This window comes from Aspergillus novofumigatus (assembly GCF_002847465.1).
Source record: "Aspergillus novofumigatus IBT 16806 chromosome Unknown P174scaffold_9, whole genome shotgun sequence".
NCBI classification, from domain to species: Eukaryota; Fungi; Ascomycota; class Eurotiomycetes; order Eurotiales; family Aspergillaceae; genus Aspergillus; species Aspergillus novofumigatus.
The window spans coordinates 585,201-611,429 of record NW_020194282.1 but is presented as its reverse complement, the minus strand read 5'-3'; the positions used below and the strand labels follow the sequence as shown (position 1 = coordinate 611,429).

The following is a 26,229-nucleotide window of genomic DNA, read 5'->3' as shown; positions in this document are numbered from 1 at the left end:
AGCTCTTAAATTTTCCTTGCTATCGACTTGGGCATTCCAACGATGGTGAAGTCATATTTGTATGTGCAGCTTGTTCGGCAAATTCGTGCTTGGTGGAATCTTGAACGCGATAGCTAATTTTTATAGGAAATTCGAGCATTCGAATACTTTCGGGCTCGTTGCGTCGGGTTCGTCGAATGCGATTTGGACCCGAGACGATGATCTCGCTGGTACTGCGCGCCGCACAGGCGCGGGAAGGGCCATTGTCGGTGCCGGTGAGGAGGTTCTCTGCTGGGACGTCAAGAAAGGCGACTTACTTGGACGGTGGCGGGACACATCCTGCAAAGCGCAGGTGACCGTGATCACTCAGAGTAAGACCGATGAGGACGTTTTCGCTGTCGGGTAGGTCCTTTTCCTTTTACCAGATATGGGACAATTATCCGCTTGGTGCTTACATTCAGGATTGGTTCTATTTAGGTACGATGATGGAAGTATTCGTATCTGGGACTCAAGAACAGAGACGGTGATCATTTCGTTCAACGGCCACAAATCGGCCGTTACTCAACTCGCCTTCGATGCTGCCGGTGTGCGCGTTGCTAGTGGCTCGAAGGACACAGATATCATCGTGTGGGACTTGCTAGCGGAAGTTGGGCTTTTCAAGCTCCGCGGACACACCGACCAAGTCACCTCGCTCCATTTCCTCAATCTGTCTTCCGAATTGCTACAAGCCGCTGGACTGAGCGAACACGCGGGATTTCTGCTTACTACCGGCAAGGACTCCTTAATCAAGATCTGGGATCTGGCTACGCAACACTGTATTGAGACACATGTGGCCCAATCGAACGGCGAGTGCTGGAGCTTGGGCCTCTCCCCCGACCAAAGCGGTTGTATCACCGCAGGGAACGATGGAGAACTCAAGGTTTGGTCGATTGATGAAAGTGCTATGCTCGAGATCTCGCGAGAAAAAATTGGTTCTGAAGGTCGCAAAATTCTGACGGACAGAGGGACGCTTTATCGGAACGGCAAGGATCGAACGATTGGTATCAGCTTTCACCCGCGCGCTGACTATATCGGCTTCCATGGCTCGGAGAAGGCAATAGAAATTTGGCGCATCCGCTCAGCGACGGAGGTACAAAAGAGCTTGGCCAGGAAGCGTAAGAGAAGAAAGGAGAAGGAAGCCCAGCGGGCTGCAGACCAGGAAGGGGCAGTGGCAGAAGTTGACAATGAGAAGGTCGACGATATTTCGTCTGCGCCGGTCACTGAAGTCTTTGTTCCTCACGTCATTGTTCGCACTGGCGGCAAGGTCCGCTCCTTCGACTGGATTCGAACAAAAGCTACAGGCAATCTCCAGCTTCTGGCTTCGACTACGAACAACCAGTTGGAATCGTACAGCGTTATCACTGCGAATAAAAAGAAGGATGATGATGACTCCGACTATAATCGCAACCTGGCCGTTGACATCCCGGGTCACCGTACCGACATCAGATCTATTGCCCTGAGTTCGGACGACCGAATGCTGGCTTCTGCCTCCAACGGCAGCTTGAAGATTTGGAACGTTCGTACGCAGAGCTGCCTGCGTACATTGGAGTGCGGCTATTCCCTGTGCTCTGCCTTCCTCCCCGGTGACAAGATCGTTGTGGTCGGTAATAAGAACGGCGAACTGGAAGTCTTTGACATTGCATCCTCGACTCTGCTGGATACGATCAAGGCGCACGATGGACCAGTCTGGTCTCTGCACGTCCATCCGGACGGCAAATCGATGGTCAGTGGTAGTGCTGACAAGTCCGCGAAGTTTTGGAACTTCCAGGTGGTCCAGGAAGAAATTCCCGGCACCAAACGAACTACACCACGCCTCAAACTGGTACATACAAGAACCCTCAAAGTTGCGGATGACATCCTCAGTCTCCGCTTCTCACCTGACGCTCGGTTGCTTGCAGTCGCCCTCTTAGACAACACCGTCAAGGTGTTCTTTACCGACTCTCTAAAACTCTTCCTCAACCTTTATGGCCACAAGCTTCCTGTCCTCAATATGGACATTTCCTATGACAGCAAGCTCATTGTCACTTGTTCCGCGGACAAGACAGTTCGACTATGGGGTCTGGACTTTGGTGATTGCCACAAAGCACTCCTGGCCCATGAGGACAGTATCATGGCCGTAGCTTTCGTTCCTACCAACAAGGAGGGCAACGGCCACAACTTCTTCAGCGCGAGCAAAGACCGTGTCATCAAATATTGGGATGGTGACAAATTTGAGCACATTCAGAAACTCCAGGGCCATCACGGTGAAATTTGGGCTCTGACTATCAGCCATTCCGGCGAATTCATCGTCAGCGCTAGCCATGACAAGAGCATTCGCATCTGGCAACAGACAGATGAACAGCTCTTCCTGGAAGAAGAGCGCGAGAAAGAGCTCGAAGAAATGTATGATAACACTCTGACAGCGTCTCTTGAGCAGGATGAGGATGCAGACGGAGAGAAGGCCGAGGCAGTCGATGCTGGGAAGCAGACCAGCGAAACGCTCATGGCCGGTGAAAAGATCATGGAAGCTCTGGATTTGGGTATGGCAGACCTCGAAGTGATGCGGCAATGGCGCGCCGTTAAAGCCAGCCAGCCAAACGCGGCACCGCCAGCTCGCAACCCTCTATACATGGCTCTGGGTAATATCTCAGCCGAGCGGTATGTGCTTAGCGTTGTTCAAAAGATTCCTGCTGCTGCACTCCAGGATGCTTTGCTCGTTCTGCCGTTCTCCAAAGTCCCCGCGCTTTTCACTTTCCTCAATATTTGGGCCAACCGGGGCTGGAATATACCTCTCACGTGCCGTGTTCTATTCTTCATGCTGAAGACGCACCATCGTCAGATTATTGCCAGCAAGATGATGCGACCGATGCTGGATAGTATCCGGTCAACCCTGCGTCGAGTCCTTACCCGTCAAAAAGACGAGATGGGGTTCAACCTTTCTGCTTTACAGATCATAGGCCAGCAAGTGCGGGAAGCGAGCACCAAGGACTACGTCGATGAGGAAACATGGGAGCAGGAGCACCCACAGGTGACGGGTACAGGCAAGAAGCGGGCATTTGTCCAAATTGCTTCTTAGGGCTTAATCTACGAGCATGTATTTTCTATCGGTGCATATATGGCGTTGCGATTGTTTACACGATGTTGGTTGAGGTCGGCTACGAAAGTTCTATATCCTTGGAGTTTCCAGAAGGGCAAAAGTTGGTCTGTTAATAGAGTATCTTGATTTCTAGACGTATATATTCCGAGCCTGCAACGATGAAGGAATTCAATCTCGATATATCAACGCACAATTGCAAAAACCCCAGGCTTTCGCAATCAAGCGAAAGAGTAGTCTAACCTATCACTTCAAGCAGTCAGCACAATCCATCATCACAGAGGCAGTAACTGAGATGCCGAAAGCAATGCCACCAGTGTCCAAAGCCCCGTACCGCATGCCTCCAGGATCAAGGAAGACACAAGCGAAGCCAAAAGCCCAAATCATCAACCCGAAACTCCACTCAGCAGAACCATTATAAGCACCGACGACAAGGGAGACCCAATTTTAATATGGTGATCTCCTCAAGTCATACCTCTTCCGGCTCTTCCTAAAAGTATCGGTTCAAGAAAATGTTCTCATCATCTAGGAGAAGGTTCCGATTGGGCTTTTGTTTGCTTTTCAAGCTTGTTCTTGTTCGAGGTGGGCTGCGGTTGGAGTTGGGTGGGATAAGGATATTGCATACCAATTCTGTCAAGTATAATGTTGATCTGTGACTCAAATTGTTGGAATGAAAGCTGTAGGCATTGTACAGCTTTCTCGGCTGTTGAGAGTGAAGCTTGATAGCTACGAGGAAAGAAGGAAAAGTGGAAGAAAATCATTGTTGACTGGAAAATTCAAGTGCCAAGGATTGTTGTGTGGAGCATATATGGTCACGTGATTATTCCTTGGTATGCATATCCCCTTGACAGAGATATTGCAAAGTTCAACTATTACGGTTTAAAGGGAACATGGTTGGAATAGTGGCGTAAGACCTACCATCGTGCACGAGTGGATGAAAGATTTATTGACGTTTATCGTCGATTGAAGTCTACATCATTGAATTCTGAGTATGGAGTCGTTTATCGTAGAGATCATAATATCATACAGTTCATCAAATCAATATGTGCGATTGACTCATGAGTCCTGCTTCATCATTCCGCAGTTTGAACAAGTCCACCATTCAGTTTCCATGAATGTGCCACATGTTTGACAGATCCAGCCCAAGGGTCGCTTGGCGATACTGCTGTCAAGGGCAGCGAGGGTTTCCACGGCCCTAGTTCGGTTCTTGAGAACAGTCTGACTGGCAGATTGGCTTATCGGGCGCTTCTTCTTGTTGCGATTGTCTGTGCTGCAAGGTCCTGTGGTCGGCGGTCCAGATAATGATCTAGTAGCTGAGGGTCGTGGGCGTTCCGAGGCACAAGCATCACAGCACAGGAAGTTGGCTGGGTTCTCAAGAGTGCAGGTGGGACATGTCCAAGGTTGTTCGTAAGAGGCATTGTCATAGGTGAGATCAATTGGGTCTCGCGGCTCAGCCGAGGTAGTAGGTTTGGTGTTTTCTGGTATAGGAGGAGGAGAACGAGCTGACCGAGGCCCGGCAGGAATTTCCTGGGAAGGAGGAATGTAAGAAGGCCCATATCTCTCCCTTTCTTCTTCTTGTATCAAGTCGATGTAAGCTTCCATGATAGCCCGTTCGTTTGCATCGTCTTCTTCGGCTTTGGTGCGAAACCCATTCCTAGAGGCTTCCTCTGCAAGCTCAACGCTGTTGTCTGCCCCGGAGGCACAACCTTTGGTCACGTCGATACGCCTCTGAGCGGCATCAGCAATGACTCTGCGCATATCTGTTCCCCGCAATACCGGGGCACCGCCAAGCCGCTGCCCTGATCCAGCTGCAAGGGTCCGTCTCCGCTCTGCAGCCGCTCTAGCTACGCGGCGCGCCTCGTCTATTGGCATGTTCCGACCACCCAAGCGTTTACCTTGGGAGAGGAAACCCTCTCCGGTGTAGCCTTTCATGACTAGCTCTTCGTGTTCATCACGTAACTGGTTCCATAAGGCGTGAAATTGCTGATTATGTGGTCCATGCACAATATGACAGAGCCTGGATGTGTCAATGAATGAGCTCTCTGGAATCTGAGTATCGACTTACTCGTGCAGCATCGTATCAACTACTTGCTCTAACGGTAGGAATTGACGCTCGTCAGAAGGGTATCGTAAACGGAGACATATTTTCTGGCCCGCGTTGACATTCAAGCCCAGGAGGTTTCGTTGCTGTGGGTAGAATTCACACAGTGTCCCTACCCTCCAAGCCCTCTGGCGCATAATTGGTTTGACTATGGAAGCGATTTTCCGGAGCATCAACAAAGCCTCTGCTTCTCTGGGCCGGTGTTTGTCATGTTGGTACTCGGAGACCAACGGATCTAGTTCGCGCATATCGATGGCAGTGAAGAAAACCGAGTCGACTTGAAGAAAATCGGACGAGGATATTGGAAAAGCAGGGTGTGGAAATGATACTGCTTGGGTTCTCAAGCTCTCTCAAAGAGAATATATGCCTTTTGACAATGATTCCATATATCTCTCTATGTCCCTGCAGATGAGAAATATCTGTTAGGCGCCCGAGTACAAGCCTGTCCAAAATGGCAGCATGAGTCCCCGTCCCAAAGAGATATCAATGCACCATAGGTTTTGGCCACTTCTCTATATTCCAGTAGACTCTAGGATAGTGTGATAATGTCGAAAGGCCTTGCTACTTTAACTTTGGATTGATAATCAGCGGAAGACATTAGAATCAATGCTGCCTTCGATCATAATCACGTGAAAGGTTCACACCCTTCCCTGAGGCCAAGAATTGGCTGTCAGGCATCACAGAACCAAGTGAGGCCTGTAAGACGCTCCTGAAGAAATAGATGACCAACCAAGGGTTGAGAAGTTGTGGCAATTTGATGCATAAAGCAGCTGCTTAAATGTACTATAGAGGAGGCTAGTACAGATATGGACTAGTTTAACATTTGGAGTCAAGACTATGTGATTGAAGAACTTAGGTGGGGATCAATACAGTCTGCAACATTTCACAGTAAACCACTTAATAACATGAAAATGTCAGAATCATCTAGATATTCTCTGGTACAAATACCAGCTTTATATTAAGTAACTCTGAGACTCAAAGCTACAGTTGACATCCTTATCCTTATCCTGTGCTGTGGAGTATATCACGCTCATGTGACTGGTTGATAATACATCTGCTGCACTTATCAGTGGAACTTTTTCGCCTTTATCAACCTTTGTGGCATCAAGCATTTCGCTTCTGATTTCAACTTCCAATCAAGATGACAAGCGATGACCAGTTCTTCTTCGATTATGTGAGTTACTTGGTCTACACTACTGCCAGTCACAAGGCTGACAAGATGCTTCAACCTCCAGCTTGCGTCGATTCCCCATGACGTAAGAAGATACTCGCTCGAGGTCGCAGATTCTATCGACCGGCAAGTCGATCACGTCGCGACAGTGATTCGTGATACACTCTCGCATCAGTCATGGCTCCCTCCTGCGATCCGACCTTCTCCCAAGACATATCCAAGCTTCCATGCGGCGCGGTCGCAGTCTTTCACTGATCGCGCGTATGACTGGATGATCCGAAATCGAGCATGGAGCGCTGCTTTAATCGCATTTATTGGGACAACCAGCGTCCTGTACTTTGGGAGCAGCAAGCTACATGGACGCCGGCGGAAGGCAAGAAGGGCTGGAAATGGTGCTCGAAAGGAGATAGTTGGTATGTTACCGAGCTGGGAAACCTGTACGGGTTGTCCATAAGGGCTAACTACTTGGTCAGTTGTCGCCGGGTCTCCCCATGAACCTATGACCAGAGCGATCGCCACTGATTTGGAGCGTCGAGGCTATATTGTGTTTATTACTGTCACGTCAGCTCAAGAGGAACAGCTGGTTCGGTCGGAAAATCGAATGGATATTAGAGCCCTTTGGCTTGATCTCACAGCAGTGAGCCTCTATTCAGCACTTCAGAAGACGAACTATTACTGACCTTGAAAGACCCCTTCGCCTTCCGAGATTCATCCCTCTCTGCGTGACATACATTCCCTCATTACACAGCCGCAATGGCCGATGCCTGGCGTACCTCCCCATACCTGCCAGCTAAGCGGTATTATCCTGGTCCCATCTCCTAATTATACAACTGGCCCGGTGGCCACTATTCCACCATCAGCCTGGGCCGATACCATCAATACTCGACTCCTTTCTCCTATACTAACCACTCAGATCTTCCTCCCTCTTCTGACACTTCGCAACACGAATAGCACCATCCTCGTCCTCTACCCCTCTATATCGTCGTCGCTTTCAGCACCATTTGCTGGTCCTGAAGTCACTACTGCCCGCGCTTTGTCAGGGTTCGCGACGTCTCTACGGACGGAGCTGCGGCTCTTGCAGCATAAGAACATTGATGTTGTGGAGTTGAAGCTTGGCAACATCGACCTCGGCCCCCAGTTCCGTGATGCGCAGAGTCATGTCACTGGGACCGAGGTCCTCGCATGGAGCGCACAGCAACGGTCTCTCTATGGGCCGCAGTACCTTTCGAGCATTGAGCAGCGGCCTGTGGCATCTGCAGGACCCAGTACGGTGCGAGGCTCACCTGCCAGAACGCTGCACTATGCGGTGTTGGATGCGCTGGAGCCAGCATCAAAAGATATTTTTGGAAGAAAAATTCCCAAGAAGCGGGTCATATACGCTGGAAGAGGCGCGAGGTCTTACAGCATTATTGGCGAGTGGGTTCCCGCCGGCCTGGTAGGATGGATGATGGGCCTCCGAGGTGGCCACCCTACCACGTCGGACAGTGCCAGCAATAGCAGCAGTGAGACTGGCTGGGAAAAAGTCAATGAGGCGCGATAATAATTCTGCCTATTTTTTGGTTATAATTTGGATACTGACCCCCGCTGACATGCCTTGATTTGTCAAATCCCATCTCCTCTCTATTCTGGACGCAACGGATATCTCATGAGAAGAATACTCAATTGCATATCAACTAGTATTGGATCGCAGCGTGCACACATACATGCTCATTATTATTACGTATTATCCTATATACACACCACATAATATCCCTACTAAACTCCGACATACCGCATCTCAGGAACGTCCTCCTTGTCGTAGACCGACCTCTTGATCTTTCCATGGGTAAGTCTCCGCCTCAACCAAATAGCAGCCCACGAGAGAATGAAAATGACCAGGATCGCTGCAAAGATCCCAAAGCAGTAAGCCGTCACGCGACCACTATGCTCGCCGTCCGTACCAGGATCCAAGAACGAGTAGGTGTAGAACCCCTCAGTGTGGTAGGTCAAGTACGCGAGCGCGACGTACAGCAGGAGAATCAGTACCAGGACCGGAAACGCCAGAAGCGAATGCGGGTTCGTGGTGGGGAGGATGATTTCCAGCAGGGCCCAGAGGGAGTTGAGGCCGTGCTGCGAGATCTACATCATTCATAGCGTTAGCGACACCTGACACTCACTTTGCGATTTTTTTTTTTTTCTCTCAAACATGGACAGCATACATTCGACCAAGCCTCAAAAGTCCGCGTATACCACGGCGGCTCAAACAGAATCGCCCAGAACACGATCGTCACGAGAAACGGGAAGGTAGTGATGGTCGTGTAGAAAATCGCATGCAGGGCGCGCAGCGCACGAGGCAGTCTGTCGAAGAGCACGGAGCGCCCCGTGCGTGCGTAGCATGCGGTATGGATCGCCGCGACGAGATAATAGAAGCCCAGACCCCAGTACGTGAGCCAGGTAAAGTAGCTGAAGCTGTGGCCAATGGCGTCGGAGTCGCCGTGGGTGCCGTCCCAGCCCCAGATGAAAAAGATGGTGATGAAGATATAGAGGGCGATTAGGGCGCGGAGGAGAGCGAAGGGGAGAGGGGGTAGGAGCCAGGAGGTTTCGTAGCAGTGGCGGGAGTCGAGAGAGGGGTCGACGCCGAAGGAGGGTTTGGATAGCTTCATGTTGGCGACGGCGGCGGCGGTTGTCGTGCGCGCATGAGGATGGGATATTGCGGGGGAAGAAGGTGGGAAGGAGTGGAATAAGAGTTTATCTAACGGTCATACTGGGGTTTTCAAAAGAAAATTTCCGCTAGGGAGGTTCAGACTTCGGAGGCTGAGCTAAATTTTGTTCGTCGTTTCTAGTGCTGTCGCTATTCCAATGTTTTTGTCAGTTGCCTTGGGGGCTCAAACCATCTACGAAAGTACAGTACGTAAGTCTGCGCTGTGGATACATGGATTGAGCCTAACCGAAGGCTGATGGAGACCGGAACTTGACTATTTTAGGGTAGAGACTCCATACGCAGCCTCGGCTGTGATCCGACTGCCCGACTGTATGAGGCGAGGCCTGATTTCGTCCCGTGGACACCGAAAATGGGTTTGGCACTATTAAACTGATTTTCTGTGACCACTGTTTGACTTTTTGTTTCTGGATTCGGTCCGAAGCGCCGCTGCTTTTTGCTCTCCGAGCCTGCCAGTTCATCACTGGAGAGAGATTGCTCTCTGAGCAGTCCTGGAGCCCTCTAGATAGTCCATGATTTACTCAATAATTAATGCCTGAATAGAGATAGAGTAGGATTAATTATTCGCCCTAAGGACCACATGACAGCTAAATAAAAGTTAAAGCTAAGCCCACGCATTATTTCTCCTTTTTTAGGGGTGGGAGGATAGATTTCACTTTGTCCTAATAATGTAGAAGCATCTGTAATATTTTATTTCACCTATAATAATATTAGGAATAGAACAGGCATACAAAAATAATCATAAATAGTGCAAGCTTGTTATGCTGAAGTATGCTATCAGAAATTACTAAACTGTACTCCGTACACCAGGCCATACTGTTGGCTGACATGGGCAGTCAGTTCAGCAAGGTCTCAAGTTATCTTTCAGACCTTGGCATATTTTCAGACCTCGTTGATCTTTAGTTGGGTTTGTATGTAACACCCCGCTTGCAATCTATAGACTAGGTGTAATAGTAAGTAGGGAATTGAATCATTATAGGCGGGATATCAAATGATTCAAATCCTTATATAGTAGGGATATCGAACGATTTGAATCGTCATAGAGTAGGGATATTGAATGATTCAAATCCCTCCTACATAATAATTTTAATATTATATGATTGTAAGCATTAAAGTTCAACAAGGTCTTAAATGTCTTTTAAGACCTTGCTAAACCTTTCTGCACTTTAGCTCATCAAGGTCTCAGATATGTAGGGTAATTTGAGACCTTACTAAATTATTCTAAGACCTTGCTGAACTGTTACCCAGGCTGAAATGTACCTTAGTCATAGATAATAATATCTCCAGACTGTCCAGACTCCAGAGGGCTAGAATCCTCCCATCATCTCAGTGTTCTCTGATAGCTAGTCCACTTTCTTCAGCCAACCCTAAATGCTTCAGTATGTACTCTAACCCTAATAGTAGTCCTTACTGTGACTACTGTCCTTCTTCCCCCAGAAGTCAGCATGAGTATCAAAAGAATAGGAAGTCATCCTAAGGCAGACAAATCTTGAACATGGAATTCTTATATTAGCAAAAGCTTTATCTCCTCTGCCTCCCCATGTCCCCCGGTATGGCCTAAGGAAGCTTTTGGGTTTCAGTCAAAAAGTCTAGGAGCCATGGTTTTCATTACCACCACACTTCAACTGGGCATTTACAAGACATTTTTCTTACCATTAGCCCCTTTATCTATTCATAGCTAATCGAGTAACTGAGAATGAACACTCATCTATGAGACACCGCTCTGTGTCTCAGAATGAGTAGGTTTGTGGTTGAATGGGATACCTCCATGTTGACCAATCTCAATCATTGTATGAAAATCAGGAAACTTATTAGGACCAGAATTCCAGGAATTTGGTATAGGGTAAGGATCGGATTTGGAACTTGACAGCTTAGCAGTATTATCACAGCAAAATACTTCTCTCGGTTCAAGGCTATTGGCGGATCTGTCAGAAGGATCAGAATCATCAGATCCAGAGGGAAGGAGTGAATAAGAGAGAACTACAGAGTGTACTACAAAGCAGAGAGCGACAACCACTCCCAAGGACATCTTTCTCAATAGCTTATGTATAAATACCGTGGTACAACTCACTCTGCCAATATATCCCTCCATGTATCCCTTCCTTACTCCATAGTCACAGACTTCACTTTAGCAGCATCTTCCCCGATAATCATGCTCTTCCCCGCATTCCTACTGTTCCTTGGCACCCAGTTGATGGTACAAGGATCGCCAATTGACAGTGCCATTGATGTCGACATGGATTTCCCTTACAACTCTAGCCTTATGGTGCCTCTCCATTGAGCCGCCGAACTCGGGAGACGGATGCTGAATGCGCGCGTATTCCTGGAAGAAGTCATTTTTATAACTCTTTGGGCCTGGTGCAATCACAGCATTGGACCGATGGCATGGGGCGACATCTGTATAGGCGAATCTGAGATATTAGAGAGATGCATACAAGGAAATTGTCCAGTTGGTACTGTGTGCTATCGACGCCTAATACAGCCACCACACGACCCAGACATTTCATGCGTCCAGCGAGCCACGGTTCGGAATCAGACGAAGATAGGCAACCATTTGATATTAGTTAAAAGCCCTTGCGCTGTCTACCATATTGCAATACCGGCCGAAAGAATGGAGTTTGACGGGCGTACATTTGATGCTGAAGGCAACCCTATTCAGGTTGCTGAAATTTCACAGTACATTAATGGCCACCTTACCGCGACTCGTTACCAAACACATGTTCTTGACGTTGATAGCCTTATTGAAGACGGAAATAGTGTCCAATTCGGCATGTATAAGGGTACGGATTCCAAAGCATATGTCTTCCTCCAGTGGACGGACAGCAAAATTTATTTGATCTTTATTTCAATCATCATATATATACTTGTGTGCTTGGACTTGGTCTGCCGCAGCTCCCCCACCCTATCAAATCTGCCTCTGCCTCTCTGCTGCTACTCTCTCTCCTTCTACCCCTGTGCTGCCATCGACTGGCTTCGCGTTCACGTTGCTGGCGTTCCTGCTCTGATTGCTGGTGTTTTGTATGTACCTTAAGTCTGGGTCAATTTGCAGCTCAGTATGTACCACATCAGAAGTTGAAGCCAGATCAGCAAAGGCAGGGGAGCCGGCTGCGACGGTCATGTCCTTAACTTTAGAGCTGTCTTTAACCGTGAATGGGATCCCTTTCGATAGGCATCGGATGCCTGTGCCTCCTCAAAAATCTTCGGGGTTCAGCACCGGGATCGAGTTAAGAGATGGGCCGTTGCAGTCGTATTTTGCGATTCTTTAGAGGTAAATGGCAACTAACTGGATGCATCACTTGATGTTGCTTTCCATGATACTTATTATGTTGTTGCTCATTTCCATTATGTTTTATCTATGGGTGCTGTGTTTGCATTGTTTAGTGGTTGATACTTCTGAATACCTAGTCTAATTCTAATACCGGGCAGGAAAACGACATTCACGCCAATCTAGCAGTCATCCTTAATGAAGATAGGACGGCCAAATTCCGCAAACTTCCACTGTGACAGGATACTTGTGTCATGGCTGGTGGTAATAATGCTGATGTTCATTCCTATCTGGACCCAGTCACTAATGATAATAAGGCTGGTGTCCAGCACAGTAAGACTGATCTGTCAGTCAGTCTAGCATATATAACCAGTATGAATTGGAGGACATGGAACATGGAGACAACATACTTCTAATTAATAAATAATCTCTGCTAATACTAATATTACATTCATAGTCTAGCATGAACAGCAGCTTAATAAACATTCCATCACCCACCCTACTGACCACGCGCCGGAGCAGCTCAAGCCTCTTCTTAGTAATCTAATTATAGGGCACTATTTTCATGTCCAGACTATTGTAGTCAGCTGCTAGCCCATAACACTGATGCCGCGCCTTGAGTAGTTTAGGGGTGTTAGGATTGTACATCATGCCAGAGACCATGCGCTTATATTCCTTACACATAGGTATATCTTTGAGTTCACATGTAAGAGCAATGATCTTAGGGCGCTTTTTGGTTGCTGCCATTGTCATGCTGGTGTCTTGTAAGTTTTGGTTGCGGGTGTTTATATGAGGTGGGCGCTGGTTTATATACCTAAGGTGGAGATGGTGGCTTCAGAAGACAACTAGCTAGCTTGTTTATCTGAAAGTTGTGATCCACACTGATTAATATGGTGCTGTTGTACAGCGTGAATGGTGGGATTGTCTGATGATTCGCTGGTGTTGAAGAACGTTGGTGGTGATGATTTGTGGAAGACAAGGGTGGGCCTGTGCTGGGTAAATTGCCTTTTAGAGTAATATCTTCCTCTACTAGGATACAGACGGGTTCCTGCTCATATACACACATATATATTGATATATGTATATATACATCTCTCCTTGTCCCTTTCTCTCTTATTTAGTATTTAGGCTGATGACTTAATATAACTATCATTTGAATTATGCATATCATATAGTAGAGAGATATTAGGGCTAGGCTGAACTCCTGTAGATTCCCTTGTAGATTCCCTTGTAGAACCCCGCATATATGCCCCCATTTTGGCTCCAGCTGAAATCAGTGAGTGCTGCTACCTTGATTCTCTGTTATTCCATCTCAGCTAGGGCTGAAATCACCAGTTCTATATCAATAAACCACATGGCGGCACAGCGATCTTAGGAACCAAACAGCAAGGTAATGTGCTCTAGGCCCAGCCTGAAAAAGCCTTTTCCAGAAGCAACCTAACAGTCATCTAGGGGAGGGCGTTAATCTGAAGCGAAAGGCAAAGTCGTCAGATGGGGAATCAAAGGCTTAAAAAGGTAAAGGATAATCATAATGGCACAGGACTGAGCACCCAAGGGGTAACTACCTAGTCAGGCACTCAGGGTTAGATTCACTTTTACCTGGAAGCTGACTCATCGTCAATGTGACAACAGCTTGACTAGTTAAGTTAACTAGAGGAGTGCGTGAGAGTGACGGATATCCTAATGTATGCTTATAGTGGAAACTACTTAGCTTTGGGCGCTGCATATGATAGTGACAGTCTGGTTGCAGAAGCTCAGGGCAGCACCCCTAACCAGGTGTGGTGATGATAATGATGACAGAGATCCACACAGCAGCATGCTTATGTTAACTAAGTTAACTACTAGTATACGTCATGTCAGTTAGCGGGGCGCAAGACCAAGCTCCCATTGAAACACCATCCTGCTGCCCCTGACCGCCTGCCTTAGACTGCTACTGTACCTCCCATTTAGGTATAGCGCCCCTTATACTCTACAGAGTATACCTCATATAGTGCTTGTCCCGTTAGGAGTTGCGTTATCTGGCCGCTGGTACCGCTTCTCTGGACTGCGAATACAATAAGCTCCGGGTGGATCAGCGGTCCATCAGCTTCTCTTCTCTTTGCGTTTGTTAAGGAACAAGCCCCCTTTCCGACCGAGAACTACACATTTTTTCCCATCACTTGCCTGTCGTAGATATCCGCTCCTGCCTTGTTAGTATATCGACGCTCGAGAGGCGTGACTTCTGCTTTTGAAGAATAGGGAAGGACTACGTTCATCCTGACGCGAGGTATGCTGCCTTCCACCTTCTATCCCTTGCAACACGATCGCTGATCCCGCCTTATCATGGCCAGTGCCAAACGACCCCATTCTGGATACAGTCCAGCGATAGCTGCCGTCGAAGGGAAGCGTGTTCGCCTTCTCCTTGAAGACAACGTTGGGCGGCCAGTGATTCAGAGGGACTGGAAAGCTGATGAGAATAAACAGTAAGTAGTGATCAATTCCTAATAACCTTACGGAGGACTTATGAATTATATCGCTTAGGTCAACCATGGATATTCCCGAAACAAGAATCCTGCATCCGAGGGATGTACTTCGCCAGGTTGCCGAATCAATGGATGGGCAATGCAATGAACTTTCTGTTACCCTCCCTGTGTGCACCAGTTGGAGGGCTGCCATTCAAGCTGCCGAAGCAGCCCTAGGTGATGTTGATGAACCGTTTATTCTGATGCCCCCCGGAACTGGCAACCGTCGATTACTTCAGGAGAAAGCACTCCAGTCAGCTTCAGAATCGCCATCAGAGAATGTTTTAGGTCGCCCAATTCGAACAAGTGTCAATATAAAGACGGCGAAGTCCTGCCTGGCTCTAAGCAGAGCAGCTCGCGAGCATCTCCACAAGATGGCTGAAGAGGCTGCTAATGCAGAATTCTGAGAGCTATATATACCACTCCAGCCGGTGTTAGGAGAAGGGTACCTCCCTACTATTCATGCAGATCTTACTTTACGAGGTGTGGATAGCAACGAGACGGACCCTACCTACAAGCTCGAAGGGATTAATATGATATTCGATATGGGGGCCCACTGGACTATTATTGCAGAAGACCTTCTCTCTGCTTCTTTCTGAGAATATCTGAAGGACTCGGTTCACGACCCATACCGCTCAAGCAATGGTTTGGTTCTACAGATTAACGCTGAGATAGCTTTAACAAATTGCCCTGTTGCTATTGAAGCTGTTGCTCTTATTGTGCCGAAAGTCAAGATGCCGAACGAACTGGTTGGAGTTTTGTTCGGACAATCCTTATGCATTGATTGACTTAGCCTTCGGGCTATTCCTCGACAGATACTACTTGCAAAGGGAGAAGAGATCTCAGAGGAACTCTGGGGAGATATTCTAGCAGAGGAGTATCTCAATCTAGACGATGAAATTGTCTCCCTCTAAGAAGTCGCAGGCGACATGTCACACTATTAGTGAAATCTTAAAGACTAGAAGGTCAAGGCAGGAGTTGACTGAAGTATATAACTAGTGACAACTACACTCAATGGGAGACTTCCAGTTTATTTAGACGAGATCTCTCAAGCAGGTCCGGAATCACACGGCAAATGGCCAATAAGAGGTCATTGGTCATTATTGCAACGCAACACTTTGATAATGTCTCAGATGGTAATAAAAGGCGACAGCATTATGGAGTACTTCATTTAAATAGCTCCAAAGTCCAACAGTAACCATAACCACATACTTTTCCATTTGGCGGATATAGAGTCTTGATCGAATCAAGGCGCCTCTGATTCAAGACCCTAAATTCTGTTTTTTTGAGCGAAGAATTGTTGGTCTCTCTCGTATATACCCATGGCACAGGGGCTCGGGCAATGATTCAAAAATGTTTATATATAGAGGCGACTTCCCCACTTTCGGGTCTAAAGTCAGGACGAACCAGACTGCGAGACCGTCTATCCTTGGTAAGACCAAGGCCTGAACATCAACCCTATGGTATGATTTGCCGATGGGAAGCTTCAAGAGATATTAATATGGATGATCGTCGTATGTTGGGAAGAATTCGACTGTTGTTCTGGAAGCTTGGTTGTCTAGATCACCATCTCAATTCAGAGAATATATTTTGTTCGCGTACCAACTGACTACAAAGACATAGTCTCTCTTGGGATTCAATGAATTGACGCACTTGTGACGATGATAATAAATGCAACGCCATGTAATGCAGCCCCTGACTCTAGCGGTAGGAACATGATGGCTATTCCATGCTTGTCATGTAAATAATGTAAGTGTATGTGTTTTCTCTTCAGACATTTTCTGGCTTGGCGTTCTGAATAGTACCGGTCGGTGTGGGTATTGAGCCAAGACGATTTGAAATGTGATTACGTACAGAACAGCATACACTCTGGAAACGCGTTGAATACAAGCATCGCTCCGCGTGGAGAATGCCCAGACTGACTGTCAGTTTTTCCCTTCAGTCCACTCTGCTATTCCGCCCCTCGTTTCGTCTAATGATCGTCAGGGCGTCGAGTTGAATGGTCGAAAATCCCACAGGTTGTGTTTGGGACCCATTGAGGTATCATCTAGTCTAGCTTGTTAGGTTCCCTACGACTACTCCGTACCTAGGAAGCCTATTCCCTCTCCCTCCTCGACGTCCGCCATCATCAACATCTGGCTAGACATCCCAATCGCTTTCTCGGAGTCGCGATGCTTGACCATCGCTGCTCTTCTTGATTTGTGGCACTTTTCAACTCTTTGAATCTCTTTCACTGTTTTTGCTTATTTTCTTGACTTCATACTTCAATTTTCCAACTACCCTGTCATTCATTGGACCTTCACAGGAACTAGTATCACTATCCAACTAAGCCTGGCCTGCTGCGCTCCTTTCACTACACTCTTCATACTCATAGGATCGCCATTCCTTTTTAACTTCTGTAATTCTTCCTCCTCCCTCCTTTTGTTATATCCTCTTGCATCTCTTTCCTTTTTTATTACTCCCTTTCCACAGGTTTATGCGCGACTCATCTAACCTCCCTTGATTTCGACAGAGAGCCCTCACCGATGCGAAAAGTTGCATTCACGAACGATTACAGCGACTCCTGATAGATGAATTGAATGGAATATATTCCGCTGTACAGAAAGAATAACTGCTTATCTCAAATCCCAACGCCTTGAAGCCCTTGTCCCGCAACCATGGCATCTCGGCCGCAGTTTGGTGAAACCCGCTCCCAATCTTACGATACCCTCCGGAGCCCCTCGCCGCGCATCGAACATTTTGACGGCGAAATTCCTCCTGCGCTCTCTCCGCTTGATGCGTTCGCTGCTCAGGGTCGGCTTCTGGCCCGGCAATTGGAAGAGTCGAAACGGGGAGAAAGGCGCATGAGCAGATTGCCCCCTTCCAGCGTCGCACGATCTTTGTCACAGGGTCGACCAGGCTACTTTCGGGCCCAATCATCCGGCGATTCTTACTACTCTCAAGGTGGAAGAGGCGGGGAACTTGCGAGACGTCCTACTCAGAAGAACAATCCGGAGGTTGAGGAGCCAAAGTTTCGTCCGCAGTCCGAGCACCCTCGCATTAGTGCTGTTTCGTATCTTGCCAGCGAGGATGGCTTCGCAGAGGATGACGAAGAGGCCACGCCGACTGAAGGACCTACGCCGCTCCCTATGGAAACAGATACCTTTGAAGTCCCGCGTGCTGAATCTCCTGAGGAAGATATGTCTATGGGCAGTGCACCGGAGGCGCCTCCACGGTTCTATGCTTCCGGTCCCTCCAGCCCTGCCAGCCCTGTCTCTTCCGTTGGGCTTGCTATCGCTGCGCCATCTCGCAATCCATCGACCGATTCTGCTTCTCGACTCAATGTCCCACGAGGCCTGGCACCGCCTCCCTCTCCACTGTCAAGGCCATCTACCAGTTCCAGAGCCACTCAACCGGAAAGTTCCGATGACGACTATAGCAGTTCGAATGCAGGGTCGACGTTTTCAAAACCGCGCAAGCTATCGTCCTGCAGCGCCATGTCGCTGCCGTACTCGCCAATGTCGGCCAATCCCCGCTCACATCCTCGGTCCCCATCCTTGAGTTCGGAGACGTCAAATACTACGGGCTATCTTCCCCGACCGTCGTTCAACTTCTCGCGTCCCTTGAGTAGGTCCAGCACGAGCCTTTCTGCGCCAGTCAGCATTGGTGGTATGGATCAGACGAACCAATCGGGTACGATGCATCGCGAGCATAAGCCCAGTCCTATTATTGTGCCTACGCATTCGGACCTAGCCAACCATTCGCATGAGGAGCCGTCATCCGCAGTGTCTTCATATATCTACACGAAGTATTCACTTCCTCGGGGTCGCAAGGTCTCCAGAGACTCTGTTGTGTTCTCCGGTCTGCAGACTCCAAACTTTGAGTGGAAAGAGCCGCTATTCGAAAGCCCACCTCCTGTCAGTACGGAAGCGCGTCTGAGGCCCTCTCGGACCCCATCTCCGCCGCCCTCACGACATGAGTCAGTATACTCGCAGTCCGTGTATTCACAAAGGGCGCATTCGATGTGCGGTACTCCAACAATAGCCGGACCGACGCCTTCGGCGAACGGACCCGGCCTGCGCTCTCAGGAGGCTGAGGCCACGTCTGAGCCCGAAGTTGACCAGGTAGAGCCTCCATCTGTTGAGAAACAGAAGGCGGTGGCACCTCCGCCAGAATCGACAACCTCGAACAAAGAAGATAAGGAGGATACGACTTCTTCTGCGGACTCGGCCTCCACGATTCGACCACAGACGGGCAGGGCAGCTTCATCATCTGGTATGATCACCGCAGATGAACATGTGGCCAAGGGAATTGAATGCCACGAGAAAGGATCTCTAAAAGAATCTACATATCATCTACGGATTGCCGCCAAGCAAAATCATCCCACTGGGATGCTTCTCTATGCCCTGGCATGCCGCCATGGCTGGGGTATGCGACCAAACCAACGAGAAGGCGTGCAGTGGCTCCGCAAAGCCGTCGATTGCGTGGGATTGGAGCTGATGGACGATTCGAATGGCACTGTACCTCAGCGAGCAAAGGAGATGCAAAAAGCCTATCGTGCGCAGTTTGCCCTCAGTATCTACGAGCTTGGCGTGAGCCATCTGAACGGATGGGGTATCGAGCAGGACAAATCTCTAGCTTTGCGCTGCTTCGAGATCGCAGGTCAGTGGGGCGACGCGGACGCGCTGGCAGAGGCTGGATTTTGCTACGCGGAAGGTATCGGTTGCAAGAAGGACATGAAGAAGGCGGCCAAGTTTTATCGCCAGGCGGAAGCGAAGGGGATCAGCATGGTTGGGAACAGCTGGTAAGCCGGGACCGTACACCAGATAGATCGGTCGATGGATACTAATGAGCATTTACAGGATCTACAAGGACAAGTACAAGTCCGATGACGAATCCGCCCCCGTTCGCGTGGCCGAGGTCGACAGGGCGGAACGCCTGAAAAGAATGCCCGCAGCAAGTCCCGAACTCGCAGTCTTTTCCATCGTAAAAAGTCTCTAGCAGCTGAAGCTTGAACGTTATGCAGTTCTCGTTGTCCACCATTTGTCAGGAAACAGAAAAGCTCGCTATCGTTCCTTGAGCATTGTTATCCTATATCTTCTTCTTTTCCTCCCTCGTTCTTCTTCTGTTCCATTTCACCCTTTGTTCCATTCGACTATTACAGCAGCAACAAAGTGTACTGCCACCACGCTGAGTTGAAGCCTGTTCTTGCATTCGTGTGAATGTGCCATCTAGAGCTAATGCTCGTGATGCTTTTCACTTTGTTCATTTTTATCATTTTTTCACTTCATCAACCTTCTCTTCCATTCTCCTGTTCATTATTGAGGTTCGAGCAGTACTTGTCGGCTGCCTCAGTCGACCCTGGCGGGGGTGCTGCGAGATCTGCCAATGACCATTTGGCTGCTTTGTGAGCTTTGCCTCTTGACTCTTCTTGGATACCCATAATTTCTAATCACTGTGTGATGCTGTCCCCTTCCATCACCTTTTTTTCCCCATCCATATCTTTCTTTCCAACAATTCGTGCCTTTCTCTTTCTTTATTCTTTCTCCTTCACCTCTTCTTCTTCTTCTCTCAGCTGGCGATGTATATTCTGGCACAGTTTATACCTGATGATCCTCATGATACTCAAAACATAATTGAATGTTTCTCGGTACAGGAGGCCTTGGCCGCCCAGTTCTGGAACGTTTGGTGACATTTCCGACAGCATAGCCACTTGCTTTATATCTTCTAACAGTCGACCACTAAGCTGTAACATAAGCACAGAATAGGCTGGTGGAATTGCCTAAGGCGATGTAGAGCCTCGACTTTTACCTCCTAGTATGGTTACACAGCAGCTCTGATTGGCATTTTTGCCCTCATACGCAAGACTGACATATCCAAGCCATTGGATAAAACTGGACTGCTAGAATGCTGACGACAGAGAAATGTAGATGACTGGCGTCTCTCGTACGACCCGAAATCCCCGTCAGCAGGGAATCCTACCTCAGGTTGATCATTTATGTAGATCATCGTCTCAGGTGTGGCTAATGCAATTATTTTTATCTTTTAGTTTGTAACAAACCTTCAGGATTATGGCGCCATAGTCCAAATCCAGTTGATAGGTAATAACTCTCTAACATGAAACTGACGATCTGAGGTAATCAGAGATGTTGGTCTTCGATTTGTGTCGATCGATCTCAGGAGTCGGAGCCTTTGTCATCGAATCAGCATCGTCTCCGCGATGACTGATGGTTGCTCAAAATCCCAAAATCAAGAAAATCTTAATTGGCGAGTTTGAAGCTCCTCCGAAAGTTACTAACCAAGGAAGATGACTCGTATTCAGGATGGCGCGCGGAGGAATCACCTAAAGCGGCCATTCCCGCCTGTAACCCCAGGTCACGCACTCGCGCTATCTTGTCCGGCTCTTTTATTCCGCTCACTTTGTTGGCGGTTGTCTAGTTCGACCTTCTGGCTTCTGCGCCCCCGCGAATCTAACCAAATTAAGCCGCATTCTCTCTTGTGGTTGCTTCTGTCTTGGCTGCTCTTTTTGGGCCCATTGCCTCCATTATTCCATGTTTCTTATCATTCCAACCCACTTGGTCTCACTTCTCCTCTTTACCCCGGCCTCCTAGTCCAATCAGTTCCTGAGACTTTGTCTCCCTAGCCAAGTCAGGATCGACCATGGGGAAATTGCACTTTCTTTACGAGCGGTAGGATTGGACGCTCCCATCCACAACCATCCAGGATTGCATCCAGGGTACGCCGAATACTAGAGTAGTACCTCTCTAGTCCCTACCAGCCAACAGCAGTACAAGTCGCCCCTCGTTTAGACTCTGCACTATCAATCGCATCCAATCCAATCAAATCCAGACTGCTACGTTGCGGAACAACCCAGGATTATGCTTCCTGAGAAAGAGCCTGCAAACTCAGCCATCCTCGACGCCCTTCAGCCTCGGCTGGATTGGGAATATGCCTCGCAAAGCTAACGCAAATCATGATGCATCAGCCATAAACTGCTGTTCATCAGCCTGATCATGGCCATGGCTCTGTCTCATGCTCGCTTATCCCTCATCCGCCGAGGTCATCCCATTTAATCCACGAGGTGTCCCGTAAAGGTCCTCGCCACGCTGCTTGTCTAGTATCCATCTCTCTTCTAGTCTCTAGCACCTTGGGTCCTGGCGTCAAAACCCCAGTCACTTAGCTCCCCCTTCCCCCGTTTTCTCCGCAAGATCCAAAATTAAGCAGTCGGGAAGGGGGAATGTTTCTGTACAAGTCTCCGGATATTGGTCAGAATTCATTTCCGTCAGGTGGAAAGATCCGCGGTGCTTGAATCTGGTTGCTTTGTATTTTTCTACATGTGATGGAACCTCGCCCCTCCTTGGGGCATAGATATAGCACTTGACGGGTCCCTAGGGACTGGGTGGTCCGTCGTCTGGATTCTGGACTTTGACCATCCGTTCTTAGTACTTTTTTCGCCTTCCCCTTCGGTGGACGAACTAAAATAGGTAGATCCTCTCCTTTCAAGCAATTTTTTTTAACCCCGTCCGTTTTTCTGTGCCCCTATTATCTCCAATAAATTTCAACGGCCTTGCTTTGTTCTTGATGCATGACTCGGTATATTATGACTAGAAGGTTGTTCTGGATTTGAACTAATGCTAATCATCTGAACAGGGTGTGCACTGTTAAACGACTGCCCTTCGACCACTTCTATATACTGACGCGCCGGGGATAGACCGTTTGTGTCACAAGCCATCCCGGTCATACGTCAGAACGTCAGACAGACTACAAAAAGCACAAAGCGATTCGAAATGGCCGGCGGTAAGCCAGAAGTCTCCGAGGTTGGGTTTGTGGAAGCCTCGTCTCCCAAACCGAGCTTTGGGAGACGTGTGCTCAACCACTACAAGCGCTGGTGGTGGGTTCATATCATCGTGATCATTGTGGTCGTCCTGGTGGTGACACTTCCCTTGTATGTTCTCCTGCGTGATACATGAGAAAAAAGGCTCGGAGCTGACAAGACAATAGGGTGTATGTTGGCTATCCAAACATCGCACAAGGCGACATCAATGATTCCACATTGGAGATCAAGGAGATGATCATCTCTGATCCCACGCCGGATTCGTTCTTCTTGACTCAGACACAGGTCATCGGCTCGCACAGCATGTTCCATCCTACGATCTATGCCTTCGATGCTACTGTCGGCTTGCTGGGCGCTGCATCGTTCGCAACCGTAAAGGTTCCTCAGGTGAAAGCCAATGACGGCACTGTGGTCCATATCAGCCAGGCCCTGGACCTGAGCGATGTGGGTGCCTTTGGAGGATTTGCTACGGCGGTCATGCAGAATGAGGAGATCAAATTAAACATCTATGGCAAGCCCGACCTGAAGCAGGGGGGCCTGCCTAAAATCGATGTGACTTACAACAAGACTGTTACTATGAAGGGTGAGTGATCAGGGCTCGGTCAAACCCACAGGGTCGGACAAAGCTGATTATGCAAACTCTAGCTCTCAACAAGCTCGACGGTTTCGCCATCACGGAAATGCATGCCCTGTCCGGCAAGTCGTCGAATGGCGCCAATTTTGGTGGAACCGTGTACATCCCAAACCCATCTCCGATGACGATCAGCCTGGTATGTTGCTTTCTTTACTTCAAAGTAACGTCGACTGATTGACCTAGGGTAATGTCACTCTCGACCTCTCTTGCGAAGGAACCTCCATTGGTACCTCATACTTGAACGACCTGAAGCTGGTTCCCGGCAACAACACCCTGCCCATGACAGCCGCCGTCAAACTGTCGGCAATCGCACCATTCTTCGAGAAGTACCCCAACGGTATGCCTGTGTCGATTTCAGGAAGCTCGACCAACTCGAGCGTCTACAACGGCCAAGCTATCCCGTACTTTAGCGAGGCCCTGGCGTCGAATACACTTAATGTGAACTTGGACATTGCTAAGTTGCTAGGCTAATCGATTGGTGAAGTTGTCGAGAGATATCCTCACCGGTGGATATATAAACCACTGGGCTTTTCTTTTCACTTCTTGCCTTACGGGGCTACATGTACAATCCAGTGTTGATACATATATGCTAATGTTATGACGATTGGATGGATTTATTCCATTTACTGTTGCACATCTTCTTTCTTGACTCGTTATGTTGACCATGCGGTAGTGATCGGCGACGGCGACAGCGGCAGACTCAAATACATATGATACCTTATCTTCTCGTGCTGCTCCGTGACCTATCTTCGCTTCGAAGGTGACTCCGATGGGAGTTCTGTAGCCAGCTTTGAACCAATCAAGTGAGAACCGTAAGTGCAAAGGAGATAGGGCTTTTTGAACACGACCTCGCAATCTGGATTGCTGATATTAAAATGACCAACCCGTTGGAGTAATATGCTTGAACTAATCTCCAAAAAAGAAACCATTTCATGGAAATGCACTTTGTTGTGGATGATCCAGTTTGTGCCTGAGGCGGTAAGGCGTCTGCTGGCAACTTGATTCTTCGCGGGAATAATTCAACCACAGGCAGGACCTTCTTCGACCTTAAATAGATCAGGACACGACATCATCCATCGGCATGATTCGGGCACTTTCCGTTGAGAGATCCGAGAAACAAACCCATGCGCCGATCTTATCAGTAATGCCAATGCAATGAATTCTCCGATGTTTCTCCAATCTCCAACTCTTATCGCTGATGGATAACGACTTCCTCTTGGCAAGAAGCCAATTATTAACAGATTGGAGAGCTGTTACAGTATCCTGGTTCCTGCATCGAGTTAAGTTCCAGGATTCCTCTTGCAGATAAATGCCTCATGCCAAGCAGAATTTGGAGTCGATTCCACATGGTCCTCGAAACGACTCCAATTGATATTGATTCTCATTACGAGATCACACCGCGACCGCGACGATACCTCCTTATCAGGGTAATCGCGAGGCTTGGATAGTGTCCCAGTTCCTGGGTTATCGTGCGGTCGACGGCTAAATGTTGACGAGAGTAACTATTTAAGGATGGATGTCCTACGATGCTTTGCTGGTACGGTTGCCTGGCGTGGACAGCAAGCACTTCAATCCCTCGAAGCAGAGCAAAGATGACCAACCTCAGCTTCAGAACCATCACACTCGCGGCTCTGGTAGCCGTTGGGAATGCCTCTCCGTTTGTCTACCCCCGAGCAACCGGCTCAAACAGTACATACGTCTTCACCAACTCGCATGGCTTGAACTTCACCCAGATGAACTCGACGCTCCCTAACGTCACCATCCTCGCAACCGGCGGCACCATCGCCGGCTCTAGCGACGACAACACTGCCACAACAGGCTACACGGCCGGTGCGATCGGCATCCAGCAGCTCATGGACGCCGTTCCCGAGATGCTAGACGTTGCCAACGTCGCCGGCATCCAAGTCGCCAACGTCGGCAGCCCCGACGTGACGTCTTCCCTTCTGCTCCGCATGGCCAAAACCATCAACGAGGTCGTCTGCGATGACCCAACCATGAGCAGCGCCGTCATCACCCACGGCACCGACACGCTCGAGGAGACGGCCTTCTTCCTCGATGCCACAGTCAACTGCGACAAGCCCGTCGTCGTTGTCGGCGCCATGCGGCCCGCAACCGCCATCTCCGCCGACGGCCCGTTCAACCTCCTCCAGGCCGTGACCGTCGCCGCGCACCCCACCACACGCAACCGCGGCGCGCTGGTCGTCCTGAACGACCGCATCGTCTCCGCGTTCTATGCCTCCAAGACAAACGCCAACACCATGGACACCTTCAAGGCCGTCGAGATGGGCAACCTCGGCGCCATCGTCTCCAACAAGCCGTACTTCTTCTACCCGTCCGTCATGCCCACCGGTAAGACCGCCTTCGACGTGCGCAACCTCACCTCCATCCCCAGAGTCGACATCCTCTACTCGTACCAGGATATGCAAAACGATACGCTCTATGACGCCGTCGACAACGGCGCAAAGGGCATCGTCGTAAGTCCTTTCCCCATCCCGCCCCCCTACCGAAACTAAATACTAACAATGATGGAATTCCAGATCGCCGGCTCCGGCGCAGGAAGCGTCTCAACCGACTTCTCCGACGCCATCGACGACATCGCCTCCACCCACTCCCTCCCTATCGTCCTGAGCACCCGAACCGGCAACGGCGAAGTCGCCACCACAGACAGCAATACCACGATCGAGAGCGGCTTCCTGAACCCGCAGAAAGCGCGCATCCTGCTCGGTCTGCTGCTTGCCGAGAACAAGGGGTTCAAGGAGATCAAGGAAGCGTTTGCGAAGAATGGGGTTGCTTGATTTGAGTCTTTCTTTCTTTCGATCGCATTTGTGGTTTTCATAGACTTCTTAGACAAGATTTTCATGGCTACGGCTATGGCTATAGATATGAGTTGTTATAGACTGATCGATTTAATAATACGCTAGATGATCACATCATCTACCCCTGTTATTGACAAAA

At 48.9% G+C, this 26,229-nt stretch overlaps 11 protein-coding genes across 11 annotated transcripts; 7 read left to right on the top strand and 4 right to left on the bottom strand.

Annotated features, from left to right (window-relative positions):
* The first annotated feature begins 21 nt into the window (after positions 1–21).
* On the top strand, positions 22–3,275 carry P174DRAFT_445609 (snoRNA-binding rRNA-processing protein DIP2). The gene is made up of 3 exons (XM_024828383.1): positions 22–59; positions 127–381; positions 457–3,275. Exons 1-3 carry the CDS (start codon positions 43–45, stop codon positions 3,071–3,073), a joined length of 2,889 nt encoding a protein of 962 aa, XP_024678309.1. The 5' UTR covers positions 22–42; the 3' UTR covers positions 3,074–3,275.
* A 762-nt stretch (positions 3,276–4,037) lies between these two features.
* P174DRAFT_445608 (metalloendopeptidase WSS1) lies at positions 4,038–5,911 on the bottom strand. Its single transcript, XM_024828382.1, has 2 exons — positions 5,157–5,911; positions 4,038–5,108 (listed from the first exon to the last, which is right to left on the bottom strand). The coding sequence occupies exons 1-2, from the start codon at positions 5,438–5,440 to the stop codon at positions 4,148–4,150; spliced, it is 1,245 nt and encodes a 414-aa protein (XP_024678308.1). The 5' UTR covers positions 5,441–5,911; the 3' UTR covers positions 4,038–4,147.
* A 173-nt stretch (positions 5,912–6,084) lies between these two features.
* On the top strand, positions 6,085–8,059 carry P174DRAFT_445606 (DUF1776 domain-containing protein). The gene is made up of 4 exons (XM_024828381.1): positions 6,085–6,366; positions 6,428–6,776; positions 6,837–7,000; positions 7,052–8,059. The coding sequence occupies exons 1-4, from the start codon at positions 6,334–6,336 to the stop codon at positions 7,901–7,903; spliced, it is 1,398 nt and encodes a 465-aa protein (XP_024678307.1). The 5' UTR covers positions 6,085–6,333; the 3' UTR covers positions 7,904–8,059.
* Positions 8,049–9,264, bottom strand: P174DRAFT_396424 (uncharacterized protein). Its single transcript, XM_024823741.1, has 2 exons — positions 8,562–9,264; positions 8,049–8,481 (listed from the first exon to the last, which is right to left on the bottom strand). Exons 1-2 carry the CDS (start codon positions 9,003–9,005, stop codon positions 8,119–8,121), a joined length of 807 nt encoding a protein of 268 aa, XP_024678306.1. The 5' UTR covers positions 9,006–9,264; the 3' UTR covers positions 8,049–8,118.
* Positions 9,265–10,769: 1,505 nt separating this feature from the next.
* On the bottom strand, positions 10,770–11,090 carry P174DRAFT_435075 (uncharacterized protein; the record flags this gene model as incomplete). The annotated part of the gene is made up of 1 exon (XM_024825911.1): positions 10,770–11,090. One exon carries the CDS (start codon positions 11,088–11,090, stop codon positions 10,770–10,772), a length of 321 nt encoding a protein of 106 aa, XP_024678305.1.
* A 1,258-nt stretch (positions 11,091–12,348) lies between these two features.
* Positions 12,349–13,073, bottom strand: P174DRAFT_498296 (uncharacterized protein). Its single transcript, XM_024830908.1, has 2 exons — positions 12,733–13,073; positions 12,349–12,665 (listed from the first exon to the last, which is right to left on the bottom strand). The coding sequence occupies exons 1-2, from the start codon at positions 12,810–12,812 to the stop codon at positions 12,509–12,511; spliced, it is 237 nt and encodes a 78-aa protein (XP_024678304.1). The 5' UTR covers positions 12,813–13,073; the 3' UTR covers positions 12,349–12,508.
* Positions 13,074–14,364: 1,291 nt separating this feature from the next.
* P174DRAFT_507368 (uncharacterized protein) lies at positions 14,365–15,455 on the top strand. The gene is made up of 3 exons (XM_024831375.1): positions 14,365–14,592; positions 14,657–14,788; positions 14,847–15,455. Exon 3 carries the CDS (start codon positions 14,854–14,856, stop codon positions 15,232–15,234), a length of 381 nt encoding a protein of 126 aa, XP_024678303.1. The 5' UTR covers positions 14,365–14,592; positions 14,657–14,788; positions 14,847–14,853; the 3' UTR covers positions 15,235–15,455.
* Positions 15,456–17,484: 2,029 nt separating this feature from the next.
* P174DRAFT_424882 (tetratricopeptide repeat protein) lies at positions 17,485–19,807 on the top strand (the record flags this gene model as incomplete). The annotated part of the gene is made up of 2 exons (XM_024825236.1): positions 17,485–19,610; positions 19,669–19,807. 2 exons carry the CDS (start codon positions 17,485–17,487, stop codon positions 19,805–19,807), a joined length of 2,265 nt encoding a protein of 754 aa, XP_024678302.1.
* Positions 19,808–19,918: 111 nt separating this feature from the next.
* On the top strand, positions 19,919–20,280 carry P174DRAFT_304806 (uncharacterized protein). The gene has a single exon (XM_024821631.1). It carries the CDS (start codon positions 20,029–20,031, stop codon positions 20,215–20,217), a length of 189 nt encoding a protein of 62 aa, XP_024678301.1. The 5' UTR covers positions 19,919–20,028; the 3' UTR covers positions 20,218–20,280.
* A 2,313-nt stretch (positions 20,281–22,593) lies between these two features.
* P174DRAFT_498292 (DUF3712 domain-containing protein) lies at positions 22,594–24,135 on the top strand (the record flags this gene model as incomplete). Its single annotated transcript, XM_024830907.1, has 4 exons — positions 22,594–22,751; positions 22,808–23,223; positions 23,286–23,410; positions 23,458–24,135. 4 exons carry the CDS (start codon positions 22,594–22,596, stop codon positions 23,743–23,745), a joined length of 987 nt encoding a protein of 328 aa, XP_024678300.1. The 3' UTR covers positions 23,746–24,135.
* A 343-nt stretch (positions 24,136–24,478) lies between these two features.
* Positions 24,479–26,210, top strand: P174DRAFT_396419 (asparaginase ahrA). Its single transcript, XM_024823740.1, has 2 exons — positions 24,479–25,748; positions 25,812–26,210. Exons 1-2 carry the CDS (start codon positions 24,801–24,803, stop codon positions 26,067–26,069), a joined length of 1,206 nt encoding a protein of 401 aa, XP_024678299.1. The 5' UTR covers positions 24,479–24,800; the 3' UTR covers positions 26,070–26,210.
* The last annotated feature ends 19 nt before the right edge of the window (positions 26,211–26,229 follow it).

What these genes read in the sequence shown, in the direction of transcription:
- P174DRAFT_445606 (XM_024828381.1), top strand. Translation starts at nt 6,334, where the DNA reads ATGACAAGCGATGACCAGTTCTTCTTCGATTAT. An exon ending in TGCTCGAAAGGAGATAGTTG is followed by an intron (nt 6,777 to 6,836) that starts GTATGTTACCGA and finishes CTACTTGGTCAG; the next exon opens with TTGTCGCCGGGTCTCCCCAT. An exon ending in TTTGGCTTGATCTCACAGCA is followed by an intron (nt 7,001 to 7,051) that starts GTGAGCCTCTAT and finishes TGACCTTGAAAG; the next exon opens with ACCCCTTCGCCTTCCGAGAT.
- P174DRAFT_498296 (XM_024830908.1), bottom strand. Translation starts at nt 12,812, where the DNA reads ATGTTTATTAAGCTGCTGTTCATGCTAGACTATGAATGTAATATTAGT. An exon ending in TATTTATTAATTAGAAGTAT is followed by an intron (nt 12,666 to 12,732) that starts GTTGTCTCCATG and finishes CTGACAGATCAG; the next exon opens with TCTTACTGTGCTGGACACCA.
- P174DRAFT_445608 (XM_024828382.1), bottom strand. Translation starts at nt 5,440, where the DNA reads ATGCGCGAACTAGATCCGTTGGTCTCCGAGTACCAACATGACAAACAC. An exon ending in GTTGATACGATGCTGCACGA is followed by an intron (nt 5,109 to 5,156) that starts GTAAGTCGATAC and finishes TGACACATCCAG; the next exon opens with GCTCTGTCATATTGTGCATG.
- P174DRAFT_304806 (XM_024821631.1), top strand. Translation starts at nt 20,029, where the DNA reads ATGTGCCATCTAGAGCTAATGCTCGTGATGCTTTTCACTTTGTTCATT.
- P174DRAFT_445609 (XM_024828383.1), top strand. An exon ending in GAGGACGTTTTCGCTGTCGG is followed by an intron (nt 382 to 456) that starts GTAGGTCCTTTT and finishes GGTTCTATTTAG; the next exon opens with GTACGATGATGGAAGTATTC.
- P174DRAFT_396419 (XM_024823740.1), top strand. Translation starts at nt 24,801, where the DNA reads ATGCTTTGCTGGTACGGTTGCCTGGCGTGGACAGCAAGCACTTCAATC. An exon ending in ACGGCGCAAAGGGCATCGTC is followed by an intron (nt 25,749 to 25,811) that starts GTAAGTCCTTTC and finishes ATGGAATTCCAG; the next exon opens with ATCGCCGGCTCCGGCGCAGG.
- P174DRAFT_507368 (XM_024831375.1), top strand. Translation starts at nt 14,854, where the DNA reads ATGGATATTCCCGAAACAAGAATCCTGCATCCGAGGGATGTACTTCGC.
- P174DRAFT_396424 (XM_024823741.1), bottom strand. Translation starts at nt 9,005, where the DNA reads ATGAAGCTATCCAAACCCTCCTTCGGCGTCGACCCCTCTCTCGACTCC. An exon ending in CTTTTGAGGCTTGGTCGAAT is followed by an intron (nt 8,482 to 8,561) that starts GTATGCTGTCCA and finishes TGAATGATGTAG; the next exon opens with ATCTCGCAGCACGGCCTCAA.